Source organism: Oncorhynchus mykiss, chromosome 15 (assembly GCF_057628025.1).
Source record: "Oncorhynchus mykiss isolate SJ-2025 chromosome 15, ASM5762802v1, whole genome shotgun sequence".
NCBI lineage: Eukaryota > Metazoa > Chordata > Actinopteri > Salmoniformes > Salmonidae > Oncorhynchus > Oncorhynchus mykiss.
The window spans coordinates 70,565,616-70,583,707 of NC_143036.1; the positions used below are offsets into that span (position 1 = coordinate 70,565,616).

Sequence of the window (18,092 nt, forward strand, 5' to 3'; positions counted from 1 at the left end):
GGCCAGTCCCAACAACAGGCTCAAACACCACTAACCTCTTTTACCACCTACGCAAGAACCATGTGAAACAGGCCAGTCCCAACAACAGGCTCAAACACCACTAACCTCTATTACCACCTACGCAAGAATCATGTGAAACAGGCCAGTCCCAACAACAGGCTCAAACACCACTAACCTCTATTACCACCTACGCAAGAATCATGTGAAACAGGCCAGTCCCAACAACAGGCTCAAACACCACTAACCTCTATTACCACCTACGCAAGAATCATGTGAAACAGGCCAGTCCCAACAACAGGCTCAAACACCACTAACCTCTATTACCACCTACGCAAGAATCATGTGAAACAGGCCAGTCCCAACAACAGGCTCAAACATCAGTAACCTCTTTTACCACCTACGCAAGAATCATGTGAAACAGGCCAGTCCCAACAACAGGCTCAAACATCACTAACCTCTCTTACCACCTACACAAGAATCATGTGAAACAGGCCAGTCCCAACAACAGGCTCAAACACCACTAACCTCTCTTACCAACTACGCAAGAATCATGTGAAACGGTACGGAGAGAGTCTACGGATGAGACCCCAAAAAGTACAGTCTAGTGCTCAAAACAAACCCCTGACTCAGACGTTACAAGAGGCTTTTGCCCGCGGCACAGCATATGGCAAAGAATCACGAAGATGGAAGGAGATAACAGCTGCCGTTACAACTTACATCTGCAAAGACATGGCCCCAATTTACACGTTCGAGAAACAGGGGTTTTGTGAGTTTTGACCCAAGGTACCAAATGCAAATTAATATGTTTTTTTATTTAATTTATTTATAACTTTTATTTAAAAAGCCTGCAAGTCAGTTGGGAACAAATTCTTATTTTCAATGACTGCCTATATTTTAGGCCTGTATTTATTTTGTTTGCAACTATAGTTGAAGTGTTTTCTATTTACCTTTTTTGTTGTTGATTTTAAACATTAATATTTTATTTTGTTTCATGCTTAATTGAAAATTTGCGCAAAGGTACTAAATAATCAAATATGAGTAAGTACCTTTATTTGTTGAGTTTAATTCAAAATGTAATAAGAAATGGGCCTTTACGTGTGGTCATTTTATATAAACTATTTATTCATTGAATTGACAGAAAATGTGCTATATCGTGATATGTATCGTTATCGGGATATGAATTGACCTATGTCAGGATATGAGGTTTTGGCCATATCGCCCAGCCCTAGCCTGCAATTTTCACTATGTCACAACGTTTGGTTCTCAGACTGCTTTTACAAGGTTAGGGATAACCTTCCCTTGACCTTTGCCCCCTACTCTGGGTCGTCCACTAACCCATGTTTTTCCTACCCCTCCTCCTTCTCCCTGCAGGTGAGGAAGTACAAGGGCATGATCCTGGAGGACCTGGAGAACGCCCTGGCCGAGCACGCACCCCCCGGGGGGGAACTAACCTCCGAGCTGCCCCCCCTCACCATTGACGGCATCCCCGTCTCTGTGGACAAGATGACACAGGTGAGCCCATAGAGAGATGATACACTTGACACACACAGCTATATTTATTCATGTTTATGGGTGAGATGAGAACCCTCGTCTGGCCAGCAGATGGAGCCAGTTGGTTATAAATCCCTCACTGCTCAGACTATGGTTTCATGCTTGGCTACGCTAGAAAATGACATGCTTCAAGGTCAAATGCCCCTTTTAGGTCAATTTTGTCAAGGTTTTCACCTGTTCTCATGATGATAGTTGCCACTAGTTTCTCCAGCATGAGTTGCTCGTTAGAACTATAGATCCTATTTGATTCTAGTTTGTAATCTAATGTTTTCATGAGACAGATTTGGAATCCACAATGAGCCAAACAAGGCTTTCCGATATGCCCATTTTAAGAGGCAGATATCCTCCATTTGGCTATCAGGGTGTGGTGCCAGTCCAGTATGTGAGAGAAAGTAGTGTGGACCAGGACACAGCATTCAGAGTCCTGATCTGTAGGCACGAAGCGGACTGAAACAGGGAGGTGCTATCTGAACTTATCCAAAAAGTAAGAGGCACTCATTTTTGTTTTTCCTTTCCAAAGTGTTTTGCTTCGCTGTGCCCTAATGAACACAGCCCAGAGATGGCTCACAGAGTAGTCATCATCCCAAGTGGCGCTAGCTTGTTTACTTCACTGCTGACACAGTCATTGGATCGTCATCATCAGAGACTTGGTACCATGCATCGCCCTCAGAGACACTACCCCAGGGCGAGGGGACAGAGGCAGCCAATCACTGAGCCCTCAGGGATAGAAACAGCCAATCACAGGGCCCACAGGGAGAGGAGCGGCCAATCCTGTCTCCTCTGGGGCAGGCGTGATAGAACCAGGAAGAATCTCTATGGCTGTTGTTTTTTTTTGTGTTTTTTTATGAGTTGAGGGGAGGAGGATCTGTTGCCTTACTTCACTCTGCCAAAGCTGGTTGGCAATGGGGTTACCGAAGGTGGTTTTATTATTTTATTTCACCTTTATTTAACCAGGTAGGCCAGTTGAGAACACCTTTATTTAACCAGGTAGGCCAGTTGAGAACAAGTTATCATTTACAACTGCGACCTGGCCAAGATAAAGCAAAGCAGTGCGACACAAACAACACAGTTACACATGGAATTAACAAGCGTACAGTCAATAACACAATGGAGAGAAAAAATGGGAGGAAAATAGTCTATACGGTGTGTGCAAATGGCGTGAGGAGGTAAGGCAATAAATAGGCCATAGTAGCGAAGTAATTACAATTTAGCAAATTAACACTGGAGTGATAGATGTGCAGATGATGATGCGCAAGTAGAAATACTGGTGTGCAAAAGAGCAGAAAAGTAAATAATAACAATCTGTGGGATGAGGTAGGTAGATTGGATGGGCTAATTACAGATGGGCTATGTACAGCTGCAGCAATCAGTTAGCTGATGTTTAAAGTTAGTGAGGGAAGTATCAGTCTACAATTTTTGCGATTCGTTCCGGTCATTGGCAGCAGGGGAATGGTCGGCCAAAGGAGGTGTTCAAATCAAATGTATATATATCCCTTCGTACATCAGCTGATATCTCAAAATGCTGTACAGAAACCCAGCCTAAAACCCCAAACAGCAAGCAATGCAGGTGTTGAAGCACGTTGGCTAGGAAAAACTCCCTAGGAAGAAACCTAGAGAGGAACCAGGCTATGAGGGGTGGCCAGTCCTCTTCTGGCTGTGCCGGGTGGAGATTATAACAGAACATGGCCAAGATGTTCAAATGTTCATAAATGACCAGCATTGTCAAATAATAGGTCTGGGAAAGGGCAGCACGTCCGGTGAACAGGTCAGGATTCCATAGCCGCAGGCAGAACAGTTGAAACTGGAGCAGCAGCATGGCCAGGTGGACTGGGGACAGCAAGGAGTCATCATGCCAGGTAGTCCTGAGGCATGGTCCTAGGGCTCAGGTCCTCAGAGAGAAAGAAAGAGAGAATTAGAGAGAGCATACTGCCCCAGAGGAGACCGGATAAGACAGGAGAAGTACTCCAGATATAACAAACTGACCCTAGCCCCTCGACACATAAACTACTGCAGCATAAATACTGGAGGCTGAGACAGGAGGGGTCAGGAGACACTATGGCCCCATCCGATGACACCCCCGGACAGGGCCAAACAGGAAGGATATAACCCCATCCACTTTGCCAAAGTACAGCCCCCACACCACTAGAGGGATATCTTCAACCACCAACTTACCATCCTGAGACAAGGCCAAGTATAGCCCACAAAGATCTCCGCCACGGCACAACTCAAGGGGGGGGGCGCCAACCCAGACAGGAAGATCACATCAGTGACTCAACCCACTCAAGTGACACACCCCTCCTAGGGACGGCATGAAAGAGCACCAGTAAGCCAGTGACTCAGCCCCTGTAATAGGGTTAGAGGCAGAGAATCCCAGTGGAAAGAGGGGAACCGGCCTGGCAGAGACAGCAAGGGTGGTTCGTTGCTCCAGAGCCTTGCCGTTCACCTTCACACTCCTGGGCCAGACTACACTCAATCATGTGACCCACTGAAGAGATGAGTCTTCAGTAAAGACTTTAAGTTTAAAACAGAGTTTGCGTCTCTGACATGGGTAGGCAGACCATTCCATAAAAATGGAGCTCTGTAGGAGAAAGCCCTGCCTCCAGCTGTTTGTTTAGAAATTCTAGGGACAATTAGGAGGCCTGCGTCTTGTGACCGTAGCGTACGTGTAGGTATGTACGGCAGGACCAAATCAGAGAGATAGGTAGGAGCAAGCCCATGTAATGCTTTGTAGGTTAGCAGTAAAACCTTGAAATCGGCCCTTGCCTTAACAGGAAGCCAGTGTAGAGAGGCTAGCACTGGAGTAATATGATAAAAAATGTTGGTTCTAGTCAGGATTCTAGCAGCCTTGTTTAGCACTAACTGAAGTTCATGTAGTGCTTTATTCGGGTAACCGGAAAGTAGAGCATTGCAGTAGTCTAACCTAGAAGTGACAAAAGCATGGATTAATTTTTCTGCATAATTTTTGGACAAAGTTTCTGATTTTTGCAATGTTACATAGATGGAAAAAAGCTGTTGGCTTTGGGGATGACCAGTGAGATATACCTGCTGGAGCGTGTGCTACGGGTGGGTGTTATGGTGACCAGTGAGCTGAGATAAGGCGGAGCTTTACCTAGCAAAGACTTATAGATGACCTGGAGCCAGTGGGTTTGGCGACGGATATGTAGTGAGGGCCAGACACAGCGTACAGGTCACAGTGGTGGGTGGTATTTGGGGCTTTGGTGACAAAACGGATGGCACTGTGATAGACTGCATCCAGTTTGCCGAGTAGAGTGTTGGAGGCTATTTTGTAAATTACATCGCCGAAGTTGAGGATCGGTAGGATAGTCAGATTTGCGAGGGTATGTTTGGCGGCGTGAGTGAAGGAGGCTTTGTTGCGAAATAGGAAGCCGATTCTAGATTTAATTTTGTATTGTCAATGTTTAATATGAGTCTGGAAGGAGAGTTTACAGACTAGCCAAACACCTAGGTATTTGTAGAGTTCCACATATTCAGAACCGTCCAGAGTAGTGATGCTAGTCGGGCGGGCGGGAGGGTACGGGCAGCGAACGGTTGAAAAGCATACATTTGGTTTTACTAGCTTTTAAGAGCAGTTGGAGGCCACGGAAAGAGTGTTGTATGGCATTGAAGCTCGTTTAGAGGTTTGTTAACACAGTGTCCAAAGAAGGGCCAGATGTATACAGAATGGTGTCGTCTGCGTAGAGGTGGATCAGGGAATCACCCGCAGCAAGAGCGACATCGTTGATATATATACAGAGAAAAGAGTCGGCCTGGACTACAGCCCCCCCCCCCCCCGATTTAGCACACTGAACTCTGTCCGAGAAGTAGTTGGTGAACCAGGCAAGGCAGTCATTTGAGAAACCAAGGCTGTTGAGTCTACCAATAAGAATACTGTCATTGACAGAGTCGAAGGCCTTGGCCAGGTTGATGAAGACTGCTGCACAGTACTGTCTTTTATCGATGGCGGTTATGATATCGTTTAGTACCTTGGAAACCAGATTGCACAGCGGAGAAGGTACGTTGGGATTCGAAATGGTCAGTTATCTGTTTATGAACTTGGCTTTCGAAGACTTTAGAAAGGCAGGGCAGGATGGATATAGGTCTGTAACAGTTTGGGTCTAGCGTGTCACCCCCTTTTAAAGAGGGGGATGACAGCGGCAGCCGATCTTTACGGATCTCGGACGATACGAAAGAGAGATTGAGGTTGAACAGACTGGTAATAGGGGTTGCAACAATGGCGGCGGATAATTTTAGAGAGGGTCCAGATTGTCTAGCCAGCTGATTTGTATGTGTCCAGGTTTTGCACTGGGGGGGGGGTTCTGGAACACCTGGAGAGCCAGGTCAAAGCAGTATCCCAGGACACTCACCTGGTTGGGGCCAGAGTGACGGGAGAGTGTGCGTTTTGTGGAGATGCAGTCTGTCGACTTCTACTCTGCTGAATAGGTGTTTCTTTCAAAAGAGATGATCTCAATGAGACAAACCTGTAGACATGTAAAGGTTCAATATAGTAGTGGAAGACATGGTTGTGCCAGGAGAAAGGCTCTAATAAGAGGTGGTAAGATGGATAGGGATTGAGTGACAACCAGGGGAGGGGAGTCAGCCTGGCTATCCCTGGAGAGGCTCATATGGCTGGGTTTGGGGAGTTCACGAGAGGGCCCTGGTGGCTGGTGGTATGGAGAGCCTAGGAGCAGCAGGTGAGTCAAGAGACCAGCCAGGGTGAGCCAGCCCATAATTACAGCTCTTTGGGTTTGGAGTGGCTGGCTGCTGATTGGCTGATAGCCTGCCGGATTAGACTAAAGGGAGGGGGTTAACGCCACACACAGTCACTGTAATTAGGCCATCTGTCCCCCAATCCCCCCCCTCACCAGCTACAGGTGGAGAAACAGAGGCACTGAGGAGCTTACTATAGCTGTTGCTACCTGCTACATTAGTAAACTAGTCTTTGTCGGTCTCCATTTTATAAACTCTGACAAATATGTGTTTCTGTTATTTTTCGAGAGGGTTTCTCCAAACGCTAATTCACTGGCTGCAACTACAGCAGGACGGAGACGAAGACGGGTCAGAATGGCTTTCTCAAAAACAATTTATAGTATGATATGTTATCACCAGAGGTTACCCATCCATGTTTCAGACTATCCAGAGCCAGTCAAGGCACCGCCATTTTGTCTACTCTCTTAGAACACAGAGCAAACTGGATAGCTGTGTGGTGATTCTATTTTTAGCCAAATTTACTCAGTGATGTCAATGTGGGTAGATGCTGCAGTGGTCCCATCCCTACCCCGGCCCCAGTATTACCAGGGACACTGAGGACATGGGGACGAAACCCACTCCAGCTGGGTAAGACACACACGCACCACACGCACAGGGGACTGGTAAGGTGCGCGGGGGTGTGTGTGTTCCACCCACTTCGTCTCCCAGGCAGAGGGGGAAAATCAGAATAAATAAATGAGGCCTCTTATGCAATAGTTTGGATGAGTCCAAGCAATCAGGCTTCATTGTGGTTAGTCGTCAATCCTAACTGTTCAGAGTACAGTACAGAGTACAGCACACCACTTAAACAGTAGGGAGAATGAATGAAACATCACTGGTGTAAAACTACCACTGAATCTCCTCTGGTGTCTACAGCAGTCTGTTAACATGTTAATCTCACTGAATCTCCTCTGGTGTCTACAGCAGTCTGTTAACATGTTAATCTCACTGAATCTCCTCTGGTGTCTACAGCAGTCTGTTAACATGTTAATCTCACTGAATCTCCTCTGGTGTCTACAGCAGTCTGTTAACATGTTAATCTCACTGAATCTCCTCTGGTGTCTACAGCAGTCTGTTAACATGTTAATCTCACTGAATCTCCTCTGGTGTCTACAGCAGTCTGTTAACATGTTAATCTCACTGAATCTCCTCTGGTGTCTACAGCAGTCTGTTAACATGTTAATCTCACAGAATCTCCTCTGGTGTCTACAGCAGTCTGTTAACATGTTAATCTCACTGAATCTCCTCTGGTGTCTACAGCAGTCTGTTAACATGTTAATCTCACTGAATCTCCTCTGGTGTCTACAGCAGTCTGTTAACGTGTTAATCTCACTGAATCTCCTCTGGTGTCTACAGCAGTCTGTTAACATGTTAATCTCACTGAATCTCCTCTGGTGTCTACAGCAGTCTGTTAACATGTTAATCTCACTGAATCTCCTCTGGTGTCTACAGCAGTCTGTTAACATGTTAATCTCACTGAATCTCCTCTGGTGTCTACAGCAGTCTGTTAACATGTTAATCTCACTGAATCTCCTCTGGTGTCTACAGCAGTCTGTTAACATGTTAATCTCACTGAATCTCCTCTGGTGTCTACAGCAGTCTGTTAACATGTTAATCTCACTGAATCTCCTCTGGTGTCTACAGCAGTCTGTTAACATGTTAATCTCACAGAATCTCCTCTGGTGTCTACAGCAGTCTGTTAACATGTTAATCTCACTGAATCTCCTCTGGTGTCTACAGCAGTCTGTTAACATGTTAATCTCACTGAATCTCCTCTGGTGTCTACAGCAGTCTGTTAACGTGTTAATCTCACTGAATCTCCTCTGGTGTCTACAGCAGTCTGTTAACATGTTAATCTCACTGAATCTCCTCTGGTGTCTACAGCAGTCTGTTAACATGCTAATCTCACTGAATCTCCTCTGGTGTCTACAGCAGTCTGTTAACGTGTTAATCTCACTGAATCTCCTCTGGTGTCTACAGCAGTCTGTTAACGTGTTAATCTCACTGAATCTCCTCTGGTGTCTACAGCAGTCTGTTAACATGTTAATCTCACTGAATCTCCTCTGGTGTCTACAGCAGTCTGTTAACATGTTAAACTCACTGAATCTCCTCTGGTGTCTACAGCAGTCTGTTAACATGTTAATCTCACTGAATCTCCTCTGGTGTCTACAGCAGTCTGTTAACATGTTAATCTCACTGAATCTCCTCTGGTGTCTACAGCAGTCTGTTAACATGTTAAACTCACTGAATCTCCTCTGGTGTCTACAGCAGTCTGTTAACATGTTAATCTCACTGAATCTCCTCTGGTGTCTACAGCAGTCTGTTAACATGTTAATCTCACTGAATCTCCTCTGGTGTCTACAGCAGTCTGTTAACATGTTAATCTCACTGAATCTCCTCTGGTGTCTACAGCAGTCTGTTAACATGTTAATCTCACTGAATCTCCTCTGGTGTCTACAGCAGTCTGTTAACATGTTAATCTCACTGAATCTCCTCTGGTGTCTACAGCAGTCTGTTAACATGTTAATCTCACTGAATCTCCTCTGGTGTCTACAGCAGTCTGTTAACATGTTAATCTCACTGAATCTCCTCTGGTGTCTACAGCAGTCTGTTAACATGTTAATCTCACTGAATCTCCTCTGGTGTCTACAGCAGTCTGTTAACATGTTAATCTCACTGAATCTCCTCTGGTGTCTACAGCAGTCTGTTAACATGTTAATCTCACTGAATCTCCTCTGGTGTCTACAGCAGTCTGTTAACATGTTATTGAACTGAATCTCCTCTGGTGTCTACAGCAGTCTGTTAACATGTTAATCTCACTGAATCTCCTCTGGTGTCTACAGCAGTCTGTTAACATGTTAATCTCACTGAATCTCCTCTGGTGTCTACAGCAGTCTGTTAACATGTTAATCTCACTGAATCTCCTCTGGTGTCTACAGCAGTCTGTTAACATGTTAATCTCACTGAATCCCCTCTGGTGTCTACAGCAGTCTGTTAACATGTTAATCTCACTGAATCTCCTCTGGTGTCTACAGCAGTCTGTTAACATGTTAATCTCACTGAATCTCCTCTGGTGTCTACAGCAGTCTGTTAACATGTTAATCTCACTGAATCTCCTCTGGTGTCTACAGCAGTCTGTTAACATGTTAATCTCACTGAATCCCCTCTGGTGTCTACAGCAGTCTGTTAACATGTTAATCTCACTGAATCCCCTCTGGTGTCTACAGCAGTCTGTTAACATGTTAATCTCACTGAATCTCCTCTGGTGTCTACAGCAGTCTGTTAACATGTTAATCTCACTGAATCTCCTCTGGTGTCTACAGCAGTCTGTTAACATGTTAATCTCACTGAATCTCCTCTGGTGTCTACAGCAGTCTGTTAACATGTTAATCTCACTGAATCTCCTCTGGTGTCTACAGCAGTCTGTTAACATGTTAATCTCACTGAATCTCCTCTGGTGTCTACAGCAGTCTGTTAACATGTTAATCTCACTGAATCCCCTCTGGTGTCTACAGCAGTCTGTTAACATGTTAATCTCACTGAATCTCCTCTGGTGTCTACATCAGTCTGTTAACATGTTAATCTCACTGAATCTCCTCTGGTGTCTACAGCAGTCTGTTAACATGTTAATCTCACTGAATCTCCTCTGGTGTCTACAGCAGTCTGTTAACATGTTAATCTCACTGAATCCCCTCTGGTGTCTACAGCAGTCTGTTAACATGTTAATCTCACTGAATCTCCTCTGGTGTCTACAGCAGTCTGTTAACATGTTAATCTCACTGAATCTCCTCTGGTGTCTACAGCAGTCTGTTAACATGTTAATCTCACTGAATCTCCTCTGGTGTCTATAGCAGTCTGTTAACATGTTAATCTCACTGAATCTCCTCTGGTGTCTACAGCAGTCTGTTAACATGTTAATCTCACTGAATCTCCTCTGGTGTCTACAGCAGTCTGTTAACATGTTAATCTCACTGAATCTCCTCTGGTGTCTACAGCAGTCTGTTAACATGTTAATCTCACTGAATCTCCTCTGGTGTCTACAGCAGTCTGTTAACATGTTAATCTCACTGAATCTCCTCTGGTGTCTACAGCAGTCTGTTAACATGTTAATCTCACTGAATCTCCTCTGGTGTCTACAGCAGTCTGTTAACATGTTAATCTCACTGAATCCCCTCTGGTGTCTACAGCAGTCTGTTAACATGTTAATCTCACTGAATCTCCTCTGGTGTCTACAGCAGTCTGTTAACATGTTAATCTCACTGAATCTCCTCTGGTGTCTACAGCAGTCTGTTAACATGTTAATCTCACTGAATCCCCTCTGGTGTCTACAGCAGTCTGTTAACATGTTAATCTCACTGAATCTCCTCTGGTGTCTACAGCAGTCTGTTAACATGTTAATCTCACTGAATCCCCTCTGGTGTCTACAGCAGTCTGTTAACATGTTAATCTCACTGAATCTCCTCTGGTGTCTACAGCAGTCTGTTAACATGTTATTGAACTGAATCTCCTCTGGTGTCTATAGCAGTCTGTTAACATGTTAATCTCACTGAATCCCCTCTGGTGTCTACAGCAGTCTGTTAACATGTTCATCTCACTGAATCTCCTCTGGTGTCTACAGCAGTCTGTTAACATGTTAATCTCACTGAATCTCCTCTGGTGTCTACAGCAGTCTGTTAACATGTTAATCTCACTGAATCTCCTCTGGTGTCTACAGCAGTCTGTTAACATGTTAATCTCACTGAATCCCCTCTGGTGTCTACAGCAGTCTGTTAACATGTTAATCTCACTGAATCTCCTCTGGTGTCTACAGCAGTCTGTTAACATGTTAATCTCACTGAATCTCCTCTGGTGTCTACAGCAGTCTGTTAACATGTTAATCTCACTGAATCCCCTCTGGTGTCTACAGCAGTCTGTTAACATGTTAATCTCACTGAATCTCCTCTGGTGTCTACAGCAGTCTGTTAACATGTTAATCTCACTGAATCTCCTCTGGTGTCTACAGCAGTCTGTTAACATGTTAATCTCACTGAATCCCCTCTGGTGTCTACAGCAGTCTGTTAACATGTTAATCTCACTGAATCTCCTCTGGTGTCTACAGCAGTCTGTTAACATGTTAATCTCACTGAATCTCCTCTGGTGTCTACAGCAGTCTGTTAACATGTTAATCTCACTGAATCCCCTCTGGTGTCTACAGCAGTCTGTTAGCATGTTAATCTCACTGAATCTCCTCTGGTGTCTACAGCAGTCTGTTAACATGTTAATCTCACTGAATCTCCTCTGGTGTCTACAGCAGTCTGTTAACATGTTAATCTCACTGAATCTCCTCTGGTGTCTACAGCAGTCTGTTAACATGTTAATCTCACTGAATCTCCTCTGGTGTCTACAGCAGTCTGTTAACATGTTAATCTCACTGAATCCCCTCTGGTGTCTACAGCAGTCTGTTAACATGTTAATCTCACTGAATCTCCTCTGGTGTCTACAGCAGTCTGTTAACATGTTAATCTCACTGAATCTCCTCTGGTGTCTACAGCAGTCTGTTAACATGTTAATCTCACTGAATCCCCTCTGGTGTCTACAGCAGTCTGTTAACATGTTAATCTCACTGAATCTCCTCTGGTGTCTACAGCAGTCTGTTAACATGTTATTGAACTGAATCTCCTCTGGTGTCTATAGCAGTCTGTTAACATGTTAATCTCACTGAATCTCCTCTGGTGTCTACAGCAGTCTGTTAACATGTTAATCTCACTGAATCCCCTCTGGTGTCTACAGCAGTCTGTTAACATGTTAATCTCACTGAATCTCCTCTGGTGTCTACAGCAGTCTGTTAACATGTTAATCTCACTGAATCTCCTCTGGTGTCTACAGCAGTCTGTTAACATGTTAATCTCACTGAATCTCCTCTGGTGTCTACAGCAGTCTGTTAACATGTTAATCTCACTGAATCTCCTCTGGTGTCTACAGCAGTCTGTTAACATGTTAATCTCACTGAATCTCCTCTGGTGTCTACAGCAGTCTGTTAACATGTTAATCTCACTGAATCTCCTCTGGTGTCTACAGCAGTCTGTTAACATGTTAATCTCACTGAATCCCCTCTGGTGTCTACAGCAGTCTGTTAACATGTTAATCTCACTGAATCTCCTCTGGTGTCTACAGCAGTCTGTTAACATGTTAATCTCACTGAATCTCCTCTGGTGTCTACAGCAGTCTGTTAACATGTTAATCTCACTGAATCTCCTCTGGTGTCTACAGCAGTCTGTTAACATGTTAATCTCACTGAATCTCCTCTGGTGTCTACAGCAGTCTGTTAACATGTTAATCTCACTGAATCCCCTCTGGTGTCTACAGCAGTCTGTTAACATGTTAATCTCACTGAATCTCCTCTGGTGTCTACAGCAGTCTGTTAACATGTTAATCTCACTGAATCTCCTCTGGTGTCTACAGCAGTCTGTTAACATGTTAATCTCACTGAATCCCCTCTGGTGTCTACAGCAGTCTGTTAACATGTTAATCTCACTGAATCTCCTCTGGTGTCTACAGCAGTCTGTTAACATGTTAATCTCACTGAATCTCCTCTGGTGTCTACAGCAGTCTGTTAACATGTTAATCTCACTGAATCCCCTCTGGTGTCTACAGCAGTCTGTTAACATGTTAATCTCATTGAATCTCCTCTGGTGTCTACAGCAGTCTGTTAACATGTTATTGAACTGAATCTCCTCTGGTGTCTATAGCAGTCTGTTAACATGTTAATCTCACTGAATCCCCTCTGGTGTCTACAGCAGTCTGTTAACATGTTAATCTCACTGAATCTCCTCTGGTGTCTACAGCAGTCTGTTAACATGTTAATCTCACTGAATCCCCTCTGGTGTCTACAGCAGTCTGTTAACATGTTAATCTCACTGAATCCCCTCTGGTGTCTACAGCAGTCTGTTAACATGTTAATCTCACTGAATCTCCTCTGGTGTCTACAGCAGTCTGTTAACATGTTAATCTCACTGAATCTCCTCTGGTGTCTACAGCAGTCTGTTAACATGTTAATCTCACTGAATCTCCTCTGGTGTCTACAGCAGTCTGTTAACATGTTAATCTCACTGAATCTCCTCTGGTGTCTACAGCAGTCTGTTAACATGTTAATCTCACTGAATCCCCTCTGGTGTCTACAGCAGTCTGTTAACATGTTAATCTCACTGAATCTCCTCTGGTGTCTACAGCAGTCTGTTAACATGTTAATCTCACTGAATCTCCTCTGGTGTCTACAGCAGTCTGTTAACATGTTAATCTCACTGAATCTCCTCTGGTGTCTACAGCAGTCTGTTAACATGTTAATCTCACTGAATCTCCTCTGGTGTCTACAGCAGTCTGTTAACATGTTAATCTCACTGAATCCCCTCTGGTGTCTACAGCAGTCTGTTAACATGTTAATCTCACTGAATCTCCTCTGGTGTCTACAGCAGTCTGTTAACATGTTAATCTCACTGAATCTCCTCTGGTGTCTACAGCAGTCTGTTAACATGTTAATCTCACTGAATCCCCTCTGGTGTCTACAGCAGTCTGTTAACATGTTAATCTCACTGAATCTCCTCTGGTGTCTACAGCAGTCTGTTAACATGTTATTGAACTGAATCTCCTCTGGTGTCTATAGCAGTCTGTTAACATGTTAATCTCACTGAATCCCCTCTGGTGTCTACAGCAGTCTGTTAACATGTTAATCTCACTGAATCTCCTCTGGTGTCTACAGCAGTCTGTTAACATGTTAATCTCACTGAATCTCCTCTGGTGTCTACAGCAGTCTGTTAACATGTTAATCTCACTGAATCTCCTCTGGTGTCTACAGCAGTCTGTTAACATGTTAATCTCACTGAATCTCCTCTGGTGTCTACAGCAGTCTGTTAACATGTTAATCTCACTGAATCTCCTCTGGTGTCTATAGCAGTCTGTTAACATGTTAATCTCACTGAATCCCCTCTGGTGTCTATAGCAGTCTGTTAACATGTTAATCTCACTGAATCTCCTCTGGTGTCTACAGCAGTCTGTTAACATGTTATTGAACTGAGGTTAATCTGGCCAGCACAAAATGGGTGTGTTTATCTGGATGTTGTCATGTGTTATAGTACAGCTGATGGAGACTACAGTGTCAACTATTGAGGCAGTTCAGGTTTTCTGCCCAGAACAGGGGTTTGTTCATTTGGGCAGGCAACAGAGAAAAGTTGTAAAATGTTTTTCAGCGGAAAACGAAAGAACGCAGTCCAGGTGGTCCCTCCAGGTTTCAGTCTGTTTTCTTCCATCTAGTGCCACCCAAGTTCAGAGCCATTAGGCCAAGATTGTGTTAGTTCATCAGTCAGGGAGGCAGACTGGAGCCTCAGTCATAGACTGGCCTGTAGATAGACCTCAGTGCAGTGTGGTCTCCTTTTTAGAAATCTTATTTCTGGGCCCAGTCCACCTCAGCAAGCTGCAGGTAGGTAATCAGTACCTCTTTCCTCCCCCTAGTCAAGGGCACGTGTGTGTGTACCACTCACCCCCATATCTTGTTTCCTCTGGTCAGGCCCAGCTGCGAGCGTTCATCCCAGAGATGTTGAAGTATTCGACGGGCAGGGGCAAGCCTGGCTGGGGCAAGGAGAGCTGCAAGCCCATCTGGTGGCCAGAGGACATCCCCTGGGCCAACGTGCGCAGTGACGTGCGCACTGAGGAACAGAAACAGAGGGTGAGGTTGAAAACACACTTTCCCTGTGAATTGACTCCCTGGTATCATTACAGTGTTGAATATGGTAGAGAGGTAGGAGGATTGACTCCCTGGTATCATTACAATGTTGAATATGGTAGAGAGGTAGGAGGATTGCCTCCCTGGTATCATTACAATGTTGAATATGGTAGAGAGGTAGGAGGATTGCCTCCCTGGTATCATTACAATGTTGAATATGGTAGAGAGGTAGTAGGATTGACTCCCTGGTGTCATTACAATGTTGAATATGATAGAGAGGTAGGACGTTGTGGAGGTTAAAGGGTCTTTGAGTGGAGACGGTTAGAGAATAATAACTTGGTGGGACAGAGTTCTACCAGGGACAATCCAACAATACTAACTTGGTGGGACAGAGTTCTACCAGGGACAATCCAACTATAATAACTTGGTGGGACAGAGTTCTACCAGGGACAATCCAACTATAATAACTTGGTGGGACAGAGTTCTACCAGGGACAATCCAACTATAATAACTTGGTGGGACAGAGTTCTACCAGGGACAATCCAACTATAACAACTTGGTGGGACAGAGTTCTACCAGGGACAATCCAACTATAATAACTTGGTGGGACAGAGTTCTACCAGGGACAATCCAACTATAATAACTTGGTGGGACAGAGTTCTACCAGGGACAATCCAACTATAACTTGGTGGGACAGAGTTCTACCAGGGACAATCCAACTATAACTTGGTGGGACAGAGTTCTACCAGGGACAATCCAACTATAATAACTTGGTGGGACAGAGTTCTACCAGGGACAATCCAACTATAATAACTTGGTGGGACAGAGTTCTACCAGGGACAATCCAACTATAATAACTTGGTGGGACAGAGTTCTACCAGGGACAATCCAACTATAATAACTTGGTGGGACAGAGTTCTACCAGGGACAATCCAACTATAATAACTTGGTGGGACAGAGTTCTACCAGGGACAATCCAACTATAATAACTTGGTGGGACAGAGTTCTACCAGGGACAATCCAGCTATAATAACTTGGTGGGACAGAGTTCTACCAGGGACAATCCAACTATAATAACATGGGACAGAGTTCTACCAGGGACAATCCAACTATAATAACTTGGTGGGACAGAGTTCTACCAGGGACAATCCAACTATAATAACTTGGTGGGACAGAGTTCTACCAGGGACAATCCAACTATAATAACTTGGTGGGACAGAGTTCTACCAGGGACGATCCAGCTATAATAACTTGGTGGGACAGAGTTCTACCAGGGACAATCCAACTATAATAACATGGGACAGAGTTCTACCAGGGACGATCCAACTAGAAGTTATGTGGAAATGACTTCTTTACTGTTTAAAATATGTTTAGTTATGGAGCATAGGTATCAATGAATACAAATGTACATTTTGTTTCGTGAGTTACTTTTTTACATAAAAGACAACAATATACAAAAAAGTATACCATCAGAATATCATTGCAAGGAAATTACTTAAGTATTGCAACTAAAGCCCAGACTGAATTCAGCTTCGTTTCACTCCACTATATCAATTAGTAAAGTTAAACTACAGTGAAACGTATCGTAATTCTGTCTGGTTTGTGTTTCCTGTACTCTTGAAACCTAATCTACCAGTCCCCTTGTATAACATCTCCTTTTGTTGTGGCGCCCCTTGCTAGGTGTCGTGGACGCAGGCGCTGCGGACCATCGTGAAGAACTGCTACAAGCAGCATGGACGCGAGGACCTGCTGTACGCCTTTGAGGACCAGGTGCCACAGCACACGGCCATGACGACAGCCACCCACAGCATCACCCACCTGGTGCCCTCACAGACCGTGGTGCAGACCATCAGCAACCCCGACGGCACCGTCTCCCTCATACAGGTCAGGTTTCCCATAGGTACAGATCTAGGATCTACCTTAACCAATATTTGGTCAAGCTCCGGGGTAAAGTTTCCCCTCGGAACAGATCTAAGATCAGCTTATTTTTTAGTGGGGAAATGCTAAACTGACCCAAGATCAGCGTCTAGGGGCAACTTAACCCTACTCCACAGATCAGAGGTCACCTAAACACAGAGTCAAGATTAGAGTCCCAACATTCCGTGAATGTTCGCAAAGTTCCCAGGTTTTTCAGAAATCCCGATTGGAGGATTCCCTGAATCAGAAGGGAATAAGCTGGGAGGGATTTATCAACCTGGGAGTCCTCCAACTGGGATTTTGGAAAGACCTGGGAACTTTGGGTGTGTTTCCGGAATTTTGCAACCCTACTAAGGATCCAGATGGCGCAGTCCTCCCTCTCTAAGCGGCCGGCAGGCCTCCCCCTCTCTAGGCGGGCCGCGGGGCCTCGCCCTCTCTAGGCGGGCGGCGGGGCCTCCCCCTCTCTAGGCGGGCGGCGGGGCCTCGCCCCCTCTAGGCGGGCCTCGCCCTCTCTCGGGCGGGCCGCGGGGCCTCGCCCTCTCTCGGGCGGGCCGGCGGGGCCTCGCCCTCTCTAGGCGGGCCGCCGGGGCCTCCCCCTCTCTAGGCGGGCCGCGGGGCCTCCCCCTCTCTAGGCGGTGATTAAATATGCCCTGGATGATGATTTGGAGGGATATAATCCATGGGAAGGATTTGGCTGTTTTGTACTCAAGCCAGGCTGCCCATTGTAATCTCCCTTTCCCCACTCCTCTCTCTCTCTCCACCATCTTCTCTCTCCCTCTCTTTTTCCCTCTCTGCCCCTCAGGTGGGCACAGGGCAGACGGTGGCCACTCTGGCCGATGCCTCGGAGCTGCCAGGCACAGTGACCGTGGCCCAGGTCAACTACACTGTGAACGACGGAGAGGTACACACACCACACACCTCATCAGTCTCTCAGAACACAAACACACACACACACACACACACACACTTACAAATACACACACTTGTAGAGACACCTGATTCTCCTATCTGATGACTGTATGCCGTTGTAATGGCAGTCCCTCCTGTGTGTGAGGTGTGTTACTACTATTCTGTGAGGAGTGTTAGATGTTACTGTCTCCAGAGTAGTGAACATAGTGTGTAGCTGAAAGGTTTCTCTAACTGGCTCCATTACACACTTTTAGGCATTATGCCCCTTTACACC

General features: G+C 45.2%; 1 protein-coding gene across 25 annotated transcripts in view; it reads left to right on the forward strand.

Moving 5' to 3' along the window:
- The window catches only part of LOC110490610 (nuclear respiratory factor 1), a 41,106-nt gene that overhangs the window by 6,508 nt on the left and 16,506 nt on the right, over nucleotides 1-18,092 (forward strand). For all 25 annotated transcript variants that reach the window (XR_016486879.1, XR_016486880.1, XR_016486881.1 and 22 more), the window contains exons 5-8: nucleotides 1,372-1,512; nucleotides 14,837-14,995; nucleotides 16,673-16,876; nucleotides 17,712-17,810. Coding sequence is in view for 22 of the 25 variants with exons in the window: in XM_090200939.1 (XP_090057065.1) it covers nucleotides 1,372-1,512; nucleotides 14,837-14,995; nucleotides 16,673-16,876; nucleotides 17,712-17,810 (603 nt within the window). In the remaining 3 variants the exon portion in view is untranslated. The remainder of the gene's footprint in view (nucleotides 1-1,371; nucleotides 1,513-14,836; nucleotides 14,996-16,672; nucleotides 16,877-17,711; nucleotides 17,811-18,092) is intronic.